Source organism: Falco peregrinus, chromosome 5 (genome assembly GCF_023634155.1).
Source record: "Falco peregrinus isolate bFalPer1 chromosome 5, bFalPer1.pri, whole genome shotgun sequence".
Lineage (NCBI taxonomy): Eukaryota > Metazoa > Chordata > Aves > Falconiformes > Falconidae > Falco > Falco peregrinus.
Window position 1 is genome coordinate 40,040,228 of NC_073725.1, and position 16,298 is coordinate 40,056,525.

A 16,298-nucleotide genomic window follows, 5' to 3' on the forward strand; every position below is an offset into this window, starting at 1 on the left:
ACCATATGGCAGCAGGAAAAATACTGTAAGCCTGTAAGCCTTGTTTTCCTGGACAGGCACAGCACTGGATACTGAAGCTAGCAACATTGCTTTTATTTTTCAATACTGAAAAAGGTGAACATGTGGATCCTACCAAGAAACTTAATTCAGGTTAAGTAACTATCTCAGGAGAGCCCAAACACAAATAATTCCATTTGTTACTCAGAACTGGTGACAATCCCCTATGTGCCCTCAGTGGTCTTGCCTCTATCATTTATCATTAAGTTTCCAGCAGCATTCATTCTTACTTTAAGCTATTAAATTACTGCCAATGTTTCACATTTAAATAACCTGTAATACTCAAGCCTGACTTTTCAAACTTACTAAGGAGAATTGCCATACTTGAAAAGAACGAAAAAAGTATTAGCAGCACTGTGACTCAACTGGCATCTAAGTAGAAAGCTTTGCTGGAAGGGAAAAGGGATAAACAAATTCTAGAACATATAGAGAAAGGTGTACGGCAATGACAATTTCTTTAGGCCTTAATATCATCAAAATGACATTGTTTTGTGCACATAAAATCAATTTTGTTTAAATAAACCAGTCATAGCCAGCAATCTCCTTTTCTTATCCCTTCCAAATAAATAGCAAGAGATGTCAATTGACTCAGAACCCTGATAACTGTGGATGGGATCTTGCAAATATATGGTTGTCAGTGATATTGTGACACACAGCAGATGAGACATCATACATGCAGAATTTCTTAGGAAGGCTAAAAACTAGACAAATAATTTTCATTTAGATCATTTCATGAGAAGAAGATTTAAATATAGTCATATGTCTGTTACTGGTGTGGCTTGGAAGAAAGGGGAAAAAAAAGCAATAAAGTCTATGTACAAAGATGAAAGACACAGATCTATCAAGGAAGCCACATGATTATTTCTTGCCTCACAACTGGGAGGTTGCCCAGCAAGACTGAGCACAAGAAGCTACTGATGCCGTAGTAATGTACTGTGTTTTGTTACTCTATTTAATCTACCAATAAATTACTATACCCCATATATCCCAAGAAAACAAACACCGGGATTTACACATAAGCATACTTCATCAAGATAAAAACAGCTTACATTCAGACTCCACATCTCTGTACGCATATATCCCCTCATCAGATCAACAGAAACATCCAACACAAAAAAAGGCATGCACAAGTAAGAGCAGCAGGCCTAGAAATTCATCTTCATTTTGCAATGCTTCTCCAATAGCTAAAACACTTGCCTGCAGATCAGAACAGAGCTCTTTATATGTCAGTGGTTTGGCTGGACTGCCACAAGGCACTGCTGTGGACATGGATTCAGACCAAGTTCTGCTCCTTTGTTCCATCCATTTTCAAAGGAAAATTAAGCAAAGGACACATACACATTAACTAGTAACACAAGCCCTTCTTCCATCCGGTGTCTACAGAAAAGAAGGCAGAAGAGTAAGCAGTTTCACAGCTGACAACCATTTTTCTTATCTCGTGAAAATAATACACACTTTCTGAAAGGTAAATGGCCGCACTGTCACCAAACATGCCAGGAAGAATGCACATCAATGGCTGGCAAAAAGTCAGACCACTGCCACTTAACAGGTTTGAGGGATGCTCCAAGATTAAAAATCTTCCCCACTCAAAACAGGAAGGTCCTCAAATTTTGGTCTCCTAAAGCCCACGTTTATCCCCCAACATTACGAACAACTCCTGTTCTGAATGAGTAAAAAGTCACTGCCAAGTAAATATCAAAACCTTCCACAGTCTCAGATTTTGCTTCAAAGCCTTGAAACTGGACACAACAGAGCAGCCATTCCACAGCCAGTTTTTCTTGGTAGCTTTCCTGACACTTCCCATTTACTTATGTGGTCACCTAGACCTGGTTCTGAAGCACCTCACATCTTCCAGAACCTGACCTTCTTCCACATGCAACAGAACAGGGAAGTGACAGGAATCCCTAGCCACCATATAAATATTGGTAATTCTCTGAGAAATGAAGTGAGGCTATCCATGGGTTGGCGATTTTTTAAGCCACAAAAACCTTCACAAACCAGCATTTTCACAGACCAATGAAGGGCACATCTGTCTTACAGCTGGTCCAGTAAGAAGCTGCCACAGCCCAGCAGAATGGCAGTATTTGCTCTCTTCCATCCACGTTCTTTGTTCTCAGACTCACACGAAGCACATTTGCTAATATTATCAGTCCTCAACCAGAGGAGACAGTTATTCCCTTTAAGCAGCTGAGAATGGCTTTATAAGACCTTAAGTTCTAAGACTGTTTTGCCACAAATGCACATGCACTACCATCATACAACAGTCCTACGAACTAGCAACACAATCCAGATTCATAGTTTGTTGGAATGGCCTCAAAGACATGGCACATGGCAGCAGAGACAAGTAAATCTGTTGGCCAAGCTGACATCTAAGCCGTCTGCTGCTAGGGAACCACTGGACCAACACCAGATCCTCAGTAGTGTAACTGAACAGTTCTGGAGGGATGAAGAAACGGAGTTAAGGAGACATAGGAACACAAACCCACCAAACCAGCTCCTGGGAAATCTCCTTGTGAATCCAAAAACTGCATAAAGAAGATGGGCCTCCCACAGCAGGCATCAGATTACATTATTAATCTTTTACCTCCCTCTTTCCCCCAAAAAAATCTGCCTGTGTCATGTCTCAAGTAGTACTTCACAAGCAGTAACTTCCAATACCAAGTTGTTATCCTGTGCCTGGATTTATGTTTCCTCTCATTTGCTTTGTGGCATATGGCTGAATGGACCCATTTCTCAAGACACTTGAGCCACCTTTGTACACATTTGGCGAAGTACCTTAAACCACCAGATGACGATTTCTGACCAACTTCTCTGCTATTATTTAAAAATTGCTTTGGCAACTATACATCTATGCTTGTTTTCCAAATCCAGTTTTAGGGGGTTTTATTTTTCTAGTGTTACTTCCTACATCTCTCCCCTATCAGCCTTCAGTCACACATCACAACTGATAACCACACACCATCTGCATGTCCCAGCATTAAGCAGGGGAGAACTGCATCAAATTCATCATATACCCTAAGCTAAATCCACATTCTCAGCACTGGCAATACCCCCACCCTAACGTTACTCAGGCCATTTATAATCATTACCCATAACCACTTCTCTGGAAACTCTCCATCACAACATAAAGCAGTTCAGTAGTCACCAGTCTCTTGCCTCCTAAATATAAACAAAGTCACCAGGAAGCAGACAGCTCAGCCATGGCTTGTAACAATTTTACTGTATCTAGATTAATAAAGAAATACTGCATCCAAAATCATTTGTATCACAGGATCTTCCTAAGTCTGTCACTCACCAACTCCACCTTTTAAGTCTCCCAGGAGTGAAATAATCAATGTGTATTCCAAGATCCTACAAAAAGTGACACTGGGTTTCAAAAGGGCTAGATTTCTCTCTCTCCGCCATCTCCCATAACCCTGCAGGAGAACGTAAAGTTATAGTTCCATATCTATACTTGCTACATGCACTTCTCTCTCAAGCTATTTACCATAAATAAAACTTTTTAAAAATGCACAAATGTCATTTAGCATATTATGTGCCTCCTGCATTATGGCATTCAAATTCCTCTTGTTCATTCTTTATAGAGCTCTACTTTTTTTCCAGCTGCACCTCTCCCTTTAACTTCTCAAATACAAATATTCTCTATACAAGAGTTCTGGTTCAGAGAGTGGTATCCTTTAAATCAAGACATTTTTCATGGCAGCATCCACAGAGGAAGTAGCCTTTTTGTCTGGGGAGGTTTGAGAGAGGCAGACTATGAGAGCAAGCACGCTACAGAATCAACTTGGCAAAACTCCCTCCCTTTTCACACGCTTCCACTTCAAACATACGGATGTTGTTTCATGAGTTAAATAAATGAAATTTGGCTTCCTCGGAGCTGGAGACTCTAAACATAGTAAGGACTAGATGGGCATTAAGGATTTTGCTGAGGTCAGAGTATTCGTAACACCTCCAAACAGATTCTCCTATGTTCACAAGAACTTGCATTCCAGCTTTTCCATTAGAGGAGATCTTATCTCTGTCCCTCAGCCAGCTCACATGCTTTTTCACCAAGCATCTAGGCATCTAGCGTCAGCCAGCTTCAAAGTTACTGGATGGAATCAGACAGTATTACGTACACAGCGAGCACAATCACAGTATCCTAATTTCTAAAGGAAGGTGGCCTTAAGAAGAAGATGCTCTTGATATTGGGCAAAATGAACACTAAAATACAGCTACACAACAGCAATAAAACTCACAACATAATAAGCAATAATCACAGCCATTCATATTGATTGAGTCTTGGGATTATTTGATTTCATTATGACATTGATATTAATTTATCTAGTATGCATACATATGGCTGAAGGTCTTAAACCACTATTTAAGTGCTTAGAGAAACCACTAACAACAGAAGAACAAGAACCAACAGCTCGAGACTGACAATAATTTAGAAATAAATCGTAACAGCAAGCAGCTATCCAAAGGAACGGGCTACCAGCCTTCCAACAGGGTTAGTCACAGCATCAACGCTGGCTGTCATTCCAACAAATATGCTGCAATTCAGCCACAAGTTATTGGCCTTGATCACATCTGAGTGAAAAAGAAAACTGTTCCATCATTATAAGACAGAGTGGACACTTGTTATACTAACTGCCCAAAGACATCAAAGCAATCCCACATAGCTGGAAGTTGTTAATCTAACTTTGACAAACTACTAGAGCACTAATAAAATGTTCACTCAAGCGCCAAAAGTTTGTTTATAGACTGCATTTTGCAGGTACTGCTGCTCCTCAGATGTGTTTATCCTCTACCTTGATATCCAGGGTAGATAATCAGTGCTTTTCCTAAAAGAAGGAAACATGCTTTCCACACCAGAAGCCACACTCAGAAAGTAAAATTTAGGTGGCCTTGTGGAGGGCAACTGGAGGACAACTTTTTTTCTCAAACACACACACACAGAGAGGAGAAAATGCCTTACTGTCTCCCACTCACGCTAACTTTGAAAACTGGCAAGAACAGCCTGCCTGTCCCCCGCCCTCAGTCATGATAGTTCGTGATAGAAGAAACCAATCCACAAGCCATTGAAAACATTCAGAATCTTCCCACTGATTTCAGTAGGTACTGGAGCAGCCCCATGTTCCAGTTCCCACAATGTGACTAGTATGGCAAAAAGAAAAAGGCTACATTAAAAAAAACAAAGGGGGGGGGGGGGGGGGGGGGGAAGAGACTATACAAGAAGTGGTCTGTATCCTATTCCATTATTCACATGGAGTCTCTGGAAGATGTCATAAGATCTTAGGAAGGTAAACAGGCTACCAGTGGATTTAAATAGATTAATTCAAGTGTTCTCATGAACTGAAGTAAAGGCCAGCAGCACCTACAGAAAAGAGTTTTTTCACTCAAAATTTAATCAAAGCAACACTACAGCAGGTACCAAAAAAGTGACAAATCCTACTCTTAACTCCTTTACACTATTGTTGTACTCTGATCTTATAGGCAGGACTAAATTTACCACCAAGATCCCTGAAACACTTCTCAAACATCTAAAAGTATTTTCTGACATGCAATTTCTTCACACTTTTCACTGTTCACGATTGTTTTGTCCTAATTTACTGGAGGGATTAATTTCAACCTGCAGAAAACAATTAATTACACGATACACTTCCCCGTCGTGTTTGATATCTCAGTTTATAGTAGCTTCTCTTCAACACAAAGATCACATCCTGCAGTGTTGTACACTTCTGAGCCACTGTGTGCAAGTTAAAGCAGGTAGAATAAGCTCCACTGAACAACTGTTTTCTCCCATCTCAATTCCTGAGGGACAATCAAGTACCTCAGGTAGTGCCTATGATGTGCAGGTTAACCTGACAACTGACTCAGCTGCAAACCCAAACCTTGCAGCTTTAGAAGGGTCATCTTCCTCTTCATCCCACTTTATCTCCCCCCTCAGAAATTTCAGATCCCTGCTGGCCATCTTCTGCTACTGGTGTTCTGGCCACTCTTGAAAGGCTAAAACATGAGCCCTCCTTTGCCAAGCTGTCGGGTATGCAAAGTCCTTCCCTGCAAGTTCATTACTGCTTGTTCAAGTTCCGCTTCACAGGCCAACCTCCCTCCAGAAAAGGGGAAACACATTGGGAAGAGACACACAGCATCCTTCAGCACCATGAAAGGAGAAAGGGTATCTTTTCACTAACTGTATAGGGAGATGATGATGCTTGTTAGATGCAATTTCTGTTTCAATAGTTGCCTGTATAATTTTTTGCAGTAGAAGACCTACAAGGTTTAAGTAAAACAATGCTTGGACAGCTAGCTACCTCCTCTCTCTCCTTCCCACCTGACATTCCCACCTATTGTCATTATAGCTCTCTTCATAACTGCATCTCTGGTACATCAATACTACATACGCTAGCCAGAAGGCTAGACTGCTCTCCTTTCATATCATGGTCTTGTCTTAGTCGTGTTTTTCAGGACAGCCTTCTAAGACCAACAAATGCGGCCACTCCTCTGCTTGCAGATACTGGCTCACTTAGAGGTATGTGTCATTATAATCAGGTACACTACTGTTACTGAAGACTGTTTTATCTTCCAATTTGAACGATGTTTGAAAAGAAAGGAATTATGTGATATGCAGTACAGCCCATTCTCTGATTCACACTTTAGGCTACATAATCATCAAGAACTGTTGTGCTGAATTTGAAGATATAACAAGGAAAACAAAATCTCAGCCTACTTTTCTTTCTTATAGGAAATATCACCTAAAACTATGGAACTGATTGATTTCAATGTCACATCAAACTCTTCCCTATTTACAGGAGATGCAAGAAAACTCTTTTGGGTACCCTTCCCACTGGCCTTCTCTTATTGCCTCTGCAGTAGCTCACACCAACGATCTGTCAGATTTCAATAAAAACATACTTGAAAAATATTTTTTCTCCCCAAATTCCCTGAATTTAAAAAAAATTTGCTCAAGCTGTCTCTTGTTCAAACAGAAAGCCAAATTTAAAGAAAATGCATGCAAACTATATATAAAAAATCCTGAGGAAAAGAAGGGGACAGAAAAAATGCCATCTTCATACGATAACATTTTTTAATAGAGCCTTTCAAATTCTATATCAAATTTAATACAAGGTACTTAATGGATAGGTTATAGCACTGATACATTACTGTAGCCTTCAGAAGAAAGTACTGGATAAAAATAGACCAGATTTGTAAAACAAGGATTCAGAGTCTACCGACCACATATCTACACAGGTGTAACTTTTATGGAGGACTCGCTTTCCTCCAGGGTGTTAAAGAAAAATGCAATAGCTGGGACCACTGTGTGATCCAACAAGAGTTCCTGAAAACAGAGTCTGACCCCAGGACCTTCACTCCAGGTCTGAAAGGGATCGAGCCAAGTTACAGCTCTCTGCAACACACATCAAAAAAGCATAAACCATTTATATTGTTATTACTGAATTTGAGCAGAGGGGTGTAAAACTCAGTGCAATCTGTTTAGAAAGAGATGAAGTCTGATTTGATCCAGAATCAAGGACATTACATCATCATTAATTTATTCTAGAATCTGGCATTACACAGCAGCTATCTCACTGTAATCAGCCAAGAATTTAAGCTTACAGCATGCAATGAAGAAGAAAACACAGAAACACAAGAAGTGTAACATCAACACATGAAAATACCACCATTTGCTTCCAGCTATGGTGGCAGAGGGAACTACAAAAGGCAAGCATTGACTACAATATAACAAGTCATCACACCAAGACCTACACCTCTTCCTGCATAAACTTGCTCTGCAGGACAACTCCTGGTGACCTCGATCTCTCAAAGCCTGTTGTAAGTAAAAGCAAGCACAAGTCACAAGCAGCATATTTTACAAATTAACACACGTATATCACAGACAGGTCAGGACCCCAAACTGATTACACCGAATCATCAAGTATCAGTTTTACCAATACAGCTAGCTGATGGTTTTGTGGTGTTGGGCTTTTTTTTTTTTATTTCACAAGAAGCATCTCTCTCAGTTGACATATTCAGCAAGAAGCCAATGCAGCAGCACTTTACATAAGGTGCTCTCTCAAGAGTGATGTTTTTTTCACTGTCTGTTACAGTACAGGCCTACAATTATAAGAATTACCGTGGGTAAAGTTCTGTAAAGTATTTCCTCTGCGTGCACCATTTCTCCACATGGAACATTTTTAAAAGACCACTTTTCATACAACATTCAGTTTTATTATATTCCAAAAAAACCCAAGCATTCCATTCACAGCCTTCAACTAACAAATTCATCTGGTAGTTATTTGGAAAATGAAAATATGTTCGAGCAATATGCATGTATTAACACATACGCACATTGTAACACTACTATCTATGGGTTTCTTTTAGCACTAGTGAGAAATACAAAGGCATACCTAGACTATGAAAGGTACAAAATATTTAACCTACCTCATCAAAGCTGCTATCTTCTTTCTTCAAGGCTTTAAAATAAAAGGAAAAAAGAAATTGTCATCTGTACTGCATTTCAATGAGCACAAAGTAACTAACACCCGAAAACAGAAAAACAGAGCAGCATTTTCCTGTTATAATAGGAAAGAACAGGCTGGCATGAATAACAATTTTATACTCAAAATTTGAATCTGTAAATGGAATATAGGGCTGCACAGCATGTTTCCAAGAAAGTAAATTTACATATTTATGAGAAATATTATCCTCTCAGGTTAAAGAAAGTAAAGCAAGGTGTTTTTTTTCAATTTCTAGTGAGCGTGAAAACACTTTATGGAAAGCCTGACAACGTCAAAAAGGAAAAGTATAATAAACACCTAACCATGAATTCAGTTTGTTAAGTACTAAAACTTTATGAAATAGCATGCATCGTGACATGCTTTTTTCTATTTTTTTCTTTTTTTTCTATTTTTTTACAATATGACTTACACTAAAGCAGAAAAGATTCCTGTCTTTCTACACTGTTAACTAGCAACTAATCATCAAACAAGGAAAAGGAAAACAGTGCAGAAATCAGGTGAACTGGAAAAGCAAGAAAATGAAGACATGAATAGTTCTGAAGTTGTAGCAAAGATTAAGCTGATGAAAATTTTTCCTTTAGCATACTGGGTTTCTTTATTGAAATGTAAAGAAAAATCATTTCTCCAAACGTCCATTGAACTGTGTCAGTGTGAAGGTACAAGACTGGTTCCTTTCCTCTGTACACCACAACCAGACCAACCACAGAATTGCGAACCGCATGTCGAGACCTGAAAGAGACCTGAAAGTTCTCTTCGTTTACTTCTCTTGAAGTGCTAAAGCAAGACAAACCATTGCATTGACGACTGCACTATTTCTTTTCAGTTTAAATCATGAAGGTTAGCAATCTGAGGAAGGTCATCTGAATGACCTTACAGCGCACAGTGCTGCCCCAGAAGGCTCCCTCTTCATCATGTAAGCAGAATATTGGTTCTTACACTTAAAATACATTTATTTCTGCAGGAGAGAAATACTTCAGCGCCTAGCACAGTTAAGGATCTAGACTCCAGTAGGTTTTTTGCTCTTCTGGGTGCTCCTTCCATCTTCAAATCGCTAATAGTTTCTAAACCACCTGTCTTCAGAAGCAACAGCATTACCAGCTTAAAAAAAAAAAAACAAACCCAACCACAAAACAAACAAACAAAAGTAGAAGCTGTATAAGAGGCTTAACAGATGCAGGACACCTCTGCAAAACATGCTGCAGCTCCACAACCTCTGCCACTAAGGCACATAAATCCCAGTTCTTGTACAGAAAAGGAGGGATGGTCCAACTTTCCTTTACTTTCAAATTCCCGTTTCTTTGGGACATGAAACATCTCTTCCCTCAGATCTTTGAAGATTACTGTTTTACAGTCACTCGTCTAGATTTCAAACTCAGTAACAAAACAAAAAAAACCCCAAACAAAACCCTGGTATTTTGCTGAGGAGATTTGAGGCACACATTATACATTTTTAATCACAAAATGCTCTTTTATGGTTTTGAGAGCCAGACCAAACATTTTCAGACTGCCAGTCCCAAGTACCCAGAAGTGTGAGTCAGGACATTTGAGAGTGGGGGTGGCGAAAAAAGGAAGGGAAAAACCCAACCTGTGGAATACTTTCTAAGAACACACTTCTTATCATATACCTTTCAGGTCACAATGACCTACAAGCTATACATCAGTATATGACACACCTAGGTCATGTGACAAGCTCTTCTCTCTTACCAAATCAGAGGATTTTCACATAACCAACACATTCCAAGAACAGCCAGACAACCCAAACAAATTTCACAATGTAATAAAAAAAACAAGAAATGGGAATCTGTGATCCACTGCGAATTTTTGGCTTGCCTTTAACTTCTATCTTTGACTAAGAGGTTTTTTAAGAATCTCAAAAAATAAGAACATGAGAGCTCTGGCCACTCATTTAATCAGATTCTGCTTAATAGTAATTTCAATCTCAACCAATTTAATACATAGGATCTTCAAAAGAAATCATGGAACCGGCGTATTTTATACAACAAATTACATTAGAAATGGTGTTTTCCCATCAATGCAATCCTCTTCTTTCTAAACCCTTAAAAAAAGCTTTGCTGAATTAAAAAAAAAATAAACCGTTTACAAATGAATTTCTCATTATCTCAGGTATGTGAGCTATTTAGAGTATATTAGAGGAGATTAGTGGAGATAACCTTTGTATTAGTGAGGAGTTAGTAACAAAGCCCAGGGATGCTCAGACAGCCACAGACTCCTTTCAGTGCACTGTGAGTAAACTCTGTAATGTTTTCTCTCTCTCTCTTCCTCTCTTTCTTCCTTCCTTTCTACCCTGGTGTTAGTTTTTGACTAAAGAGTTTGCATAAGAAAACAGAAGTTAAATGGCTGAGCTGAAGAGATCTCAAATATGATTTTGCTGCAATATGAACCTCAACAAACGCATAGCCAAGAACTCTTTACGTAACTAAAAGATTATGATAATTTTATAAAATTACTCATTGTTAATTGTAATTACATAATTATCAAACATAAAACTAAGAACCAATCCTTCTAAAGGTTTAAATGCTAAAATAAACAGTGAGCCAACTGAATCTCTGAAAGTTGGTTAACATACAATATGATGTGTTCATTTATACGAGGACAACACAGTATGTAAACAAGGAAATCAGAATTTTTAAAGTAATTTGGATGTTTGTATAAAAATGGACAGACTCCCAGAGATCTGTTAATAAGTTCTGTAAATTTTTCAGAATCTTAGTAATGTAAGTTCTTTAAGAACAGTTAAAATTTAAGAGGAACACCCCTTGAAACACCAGAAAACTTCTGCCATGAGAAAGGGTGCCTTAGCTGAAAAGATAGCTCATTTTTCTAGAAATGTAAGCATGTGATTTCTGCAGTCAAAAGCCATTCTGTCTATTTTAGAATATAAACTTCAACTGAGCACCACAGGCCATATGCATTTCCTCTAAGACACCACAGCGCCATATCACCCTTTACCAGACTTGCACACAGCACAAAGCAAATGCTCAGGATGAAGGCTCAGAGATGGACAATTTCACACAGCACATTTTTCAGCTCAGCAAAATAAACATTCTCAGCAGTAGGTACTCGTAACACTTAAGGAACAGATCGAAATTTTGAAGGATGAACCAGGCCTTTAACACCCTCTGACAGTCACTGGAAAGCCAGTGTCTAGCAAGCATCCATTCATGGTTAAGAAAGTGTGCCAAGTCTACCTGAGGCTGCCATTGGTACCTTTTGGCCCTTTGCTGTGTCCCAGGGTTAACTAAGCTGGTTTTAGCTAAAGATGCTGAGGAAATAGCTTCAAACATTACTTAACATACTGTGTCACACTGTAAAAAAAATAAATCACCTTATACATTCATTGCTGATATAGCATCTGAAATGGAGAGGATTACTTTGTGGGGCCTTGAAGGTAGTTTAGCTGCAAGCCCTAGGGAAAAAAAAAAAAAAAAAAAAAAAAACCACCAACCAAAAAAACCACACCACCACTGCCAGGGACAATTAGGATACATTTTCATTGTTTTTATATAACAGGCTAATATAAACTTTGCTATCAAAATGAAGGGTCTTGTAGTATTGGAAAAATTGTATTTGGCAGCTGGGGCACCACCAACACCGCAGGGAAGCCTAGCAGTGCCTTACCATTTCAAGAACGACCATTAGATGTTCCTGACTGTAGCAGTTCAAGGTTTGACTCACTAATCATTTGCCACAAACACCATGTCACTCTTGTATCATTTATATATTTATCCATATAATGCTACATTGTGTACTTAAACCTATGTAAACACATAAATTGAAGCAGAACAGGAAAAGCTGAAAGATCATCATCATTTATAATAAATCACAACGGACCAGACAACAGACAAAATTCCATATTCGATACATATTAAATTAGTAATTTGCTAATCTCGCCAAGGAACCAGCTCTTCCAAAACCAGCTTTAAAACCAATGTGACAAATACCCAGAAAGACGACTTCCAATGAGGTTTTGTTTTCTCTCCTTCATTTCAATATAAAAGTACAGCATGTGTTTCAACTGAGGATTTCCTGGTATGCAACTTAAGAGTTTCTGGCTTTGCTTGGGCTTATCTGTGGCTCTGGTATCAGGGAGCGGACTATGTTCAAACCTCACACTGATAAATTAGGGGGTTTTGAGCAAAGTGCAGTTACCAGAATGACAGTCAAAATATTAGAGCATCTGAAGATTGAACAGTCTTGCTGGTAGCAGCTGAGTTTTAGTCACAAAACCACCACCACACACAAACAAACCAGGCACCTGACCACACTCCTACACTTCTGTACACATGCACAAAGAACTGGAGGAGATGGAATATGTAACAATCCTTGCACCTAAATTCAGGCCAAAGCTCCCAAGGAAACTCAGAAGTTGTTTAATTTGTGAAAAAAATGACAAGAAGCGATGATCACCCAACAGAGCCACCTAAAACATGCAGAAATTACCAGCCAGAGGGACTCTGCTCCCTACAATGCATTAATGGGACTGTCACTGTTACAACAAAGCAGCATCCTCATTCAAAATACTTTCTTTGTTAATGACTTCCACCATTAGGAAAAGCTTTCCACAGTTCCATGTAAGAGTGTCTCTCTGTGTCTACCTTCACACATACAAAGACACGTGACAGACTGAACACCTGACTGCTTTATTTTTTCTTCTAATCAAAGAAAGTTAAATGCAGTTTAAGACTGATGATAGGTGAAAGCTATTTTCATATGGGGACAGAGAGATTTATAACTATGACTTGACATTCATTTCACAGTTGAAACTTGGCATTTACCCTTGAAACTGGTTTACAAATATGAATGAGCTTTTTCATCTTGTAGTAAGGTGTAAGAGATACCTGATTTCAAATGCTATCCTACATCTGAAGTTTGCAGTCCTTAAAAGCTAAAGGTAATACACTGAATACATACACAACACATGAAAAATTATAATGCCCACATACTTCAATGCGCCTCCTGTGTAGGGCAGTGGAGGGAGAACCAAACGCCACAGCTCATGGCTACAGTGCAGGCACTTCACATGCTCCCACTGGGACAAAGCAGCTCTGAAAGTTGACCCTCATCTGCCAACCAGACCGACTACAAGGAAAAATGTCCCAGTGGGACAACCAGTGGGTAAGGGCTGTGGAAAGGCCCTTACAGAGGGTCTGCAAGGACAAGTGCTGCTGTGTCCACCCGTCCATCCCAGCGGCTGCCCGGCACCACCTCAGGCTGCTCTGCCCAGCCAGCCTGGGGACACCTCACAGCTCCTCCAAGGTGCCTTGTCTCCTTGCTCAGCAGCATGTTGATGCTGTCAGTGGGAACTAACGTCTTAAACTGCGAATTAAGCACCCTAGCACGCCACAGACCAAGAGAAACACCAGTGCGAGCAGACCAGAACTCTGTGGCATTGTTCTCAGTAACTAACTCGACTGCAAAATAAACTGGTGTCAAAACCAAACGCGCCACAGCGATACCGGGAGATAACGCGCTCGGCAGCGGCGTTCTGGTGACGCTCCCTCGGGATGCTTTATGCCAGTGAAAGAACGGCAAGACTTCGCAGCAGATGACAGGCAGACTTCTTTTGTCTGGCCTCCTAAATCACTCGGCCGCCGTAATCCGCTCCAGCATCTCATGCCTCAACTCAAAACCAACGTGCAGCCGCACCAAAAAAATAAATTACCAGACCTGACACAAAACGAAAATAACCATATGCTTTTTGCCAAGGTTTCTCTTCAGCAGCGGAGGCACGCTGGCCAACTCTCGTCTGCAGTTTGTTTTTTTTACCCTATTTTGGGCTAACTCCATCGCAGACCCGTACTGCCGGGGCTTCACACGCACTGCCGGGAAAGGGCTGTTATTTTCCCGAGCTTTCTTCCCAAGAAACGCTTTTCGGGGCCGGCGGCGGCGCGGGTGTTTCCAGCCCTGCGGCGCCCACCCCCCCGGCCCCGCCGCCGCGCAGGCAGCCGCGCCGGCCCCCGCCCCGCCGGGACCCCCCGGGCGGTGGGCAGCGCCGCCGGGACCCGCCTGCGGGACTCACCTATTCGGCCGAAGCTCTCCGATAAAGTTCTCCGCAACTTTTTCATCCTGCTGATCTTCTCGGCGGACTGCGAGTCGATCATGTCACACATGGGGGGCGGCCAGCCGCCGCCCCCGCTCCCCCGGCTCCGGGGCAGACGGCCGCCGCTCCGGCTCCGGGGCTCCCCCTTCGCCCCGGAGAGCCGCCGGGCGCAGCGGGACAGCCCCGCTCCCGCCCGGTAACGAGCCCTACGCCGCCGCGGCTGCTGCTGCCCGGCTCTCCGCCGCCCCCGCCCGGCTCATAGCTCCCGTCCCGCCGCCCGCCCCCCCCCCCCCCCCCCCCCCGGCCCTGGAGTGCCCCGGCAAAGCCAGGCGCGGCGGGGAGCGCACGGGAGGAAGGGCAGCGCTGAGGAGAGATGGAGGAGTGAAAGGAAGGTCCGGCGCGGGGCTGCGGGCACCGGCGGAGGGAGAGAGGGAGGGAGCGCTGAGAGAAAGGAGGAGGCGGAGCCTGGGAGGGCCGGGAGCCCCGCGCCGCGGCCGGGGGGAGGCGGCGGGCCCTGCCCGTGCTGGCCGGCGGCTGAGCCGGGCCCCGCCACCCGCAGCACCAGGGGCGGCCCCGCCCGCCCGCCCCGCGCCGCAGCTCGCGCCCGCGCCGCCCCGCCCTTCCCCGCGCGGCGGGACGGGCGATTGCCGGGGTGAGGCGGGCGGGAGAGGAAGCGGCGGCGGCGTGAGGGGGAAGGCGGGGAGAGCTGGGACCGGGCCGGGGGACGCGGCTGTCTGCGGGCGCGTCCCGAGCCGAGGGAGCCGCTGGCACGGGGGCAGCTGTAGTCTGGCGGGGGAGCGCACACACCCTGCCCGCCCAGCGGTGCCGGCGCCGCCAGCTATCGCGCCCCGGCCACCCGGGGGTGCGCTGCCTAGCGCCCCGAGCCGGCAGGGGCCAGCGTCCCCGCCGGTTTGCGGCACGCCGGGGGGCCGGCCAGGGTCCGCTGCCGGTCGGGCGGAGGCCCCCGCTCTCCTTGGAGCGCGGCTTTTACAGGCCGGCGGCGGCGGGGGCGCGCCGCGGGCCCGGCCCGGGGGGCGGTCGGTGCCCGGCGGGAGGGGGGCAGCGCGCCCTGCCCTCGGTGCGCGCCCGGCACCGCGAGCCGCAGCGGGGGCGCCTCCCCGCCGGGGTCTCGAAGCGCGGCCGGGGAGTGTGCCCTCGAGTTAGCCTGCAACTTAATGCGTGTTGGGAGCTTTTGATCCTGTTAACTCAATTGAACCAACATTATTGAAAAATAAATCAGTTTAACCCATCGAGATGGATGGCCGTGTCTGGTCCAAAATATAAAGTAGGTACTTTTCAAGAGCAACACATGTTAGGTAACACGTTTTAAAGCCTAGGTTTGAATGGTGCAAATTGTATTTTAACGCATGTTATCTGGTTAAAATGAACTTGGGATTTAATGAGGCTAGCTAATGCAATTTGCGGGGATTAGACAGTGTCCAAGCTAAGAGCTGTTAGCTCAATTTTAGAAGCACGTTTGTCTAGACAAATGTTTAGGTGAGTTGGGTTCAAGCCATCTGCAACTCTAAGCTCTGGGATTGGACCTTCCTTTTACAGTGCAGAAAGGGTGGCAAGCACGTAGCAGATCAAGGTGGAAATCTAGCTATTACCTACTGTAATCTATTACATGTGCTTATACGTGTGTCTCTTGTGGCATACGAGATAATAGGGAGTTGTCC

At 43.2% G+C, this 16,298-nt stretch overlaps 1 protein-coding gene across 1 annotated transcript in view; it reads right to left on the reverse strand.

The window, feature by feature from the left end:
• CDK14 (cyclin dependent kinase 14) overlaps positions 1 to 15,254 on the reverse strand; it is a 317,000-nt gene extending 301,746 nt beyond the window's left edge. The window contains 2 exon segments of the mRNA XM_055806228.1: positions 8,482 to 8,513; positions 14,599 to 15,254. Of these exon segments, the coding sequence (XP_055662203.1) occupies positions 8,482 to 8,513; positions 14,599 to 14,689 (123 nt within the window). The 5' untranslated portion in view covers positions 14,690 to 15,254.
• Positions 15,255 to 16,298: the final 1,044 nt, after the last annotated feature.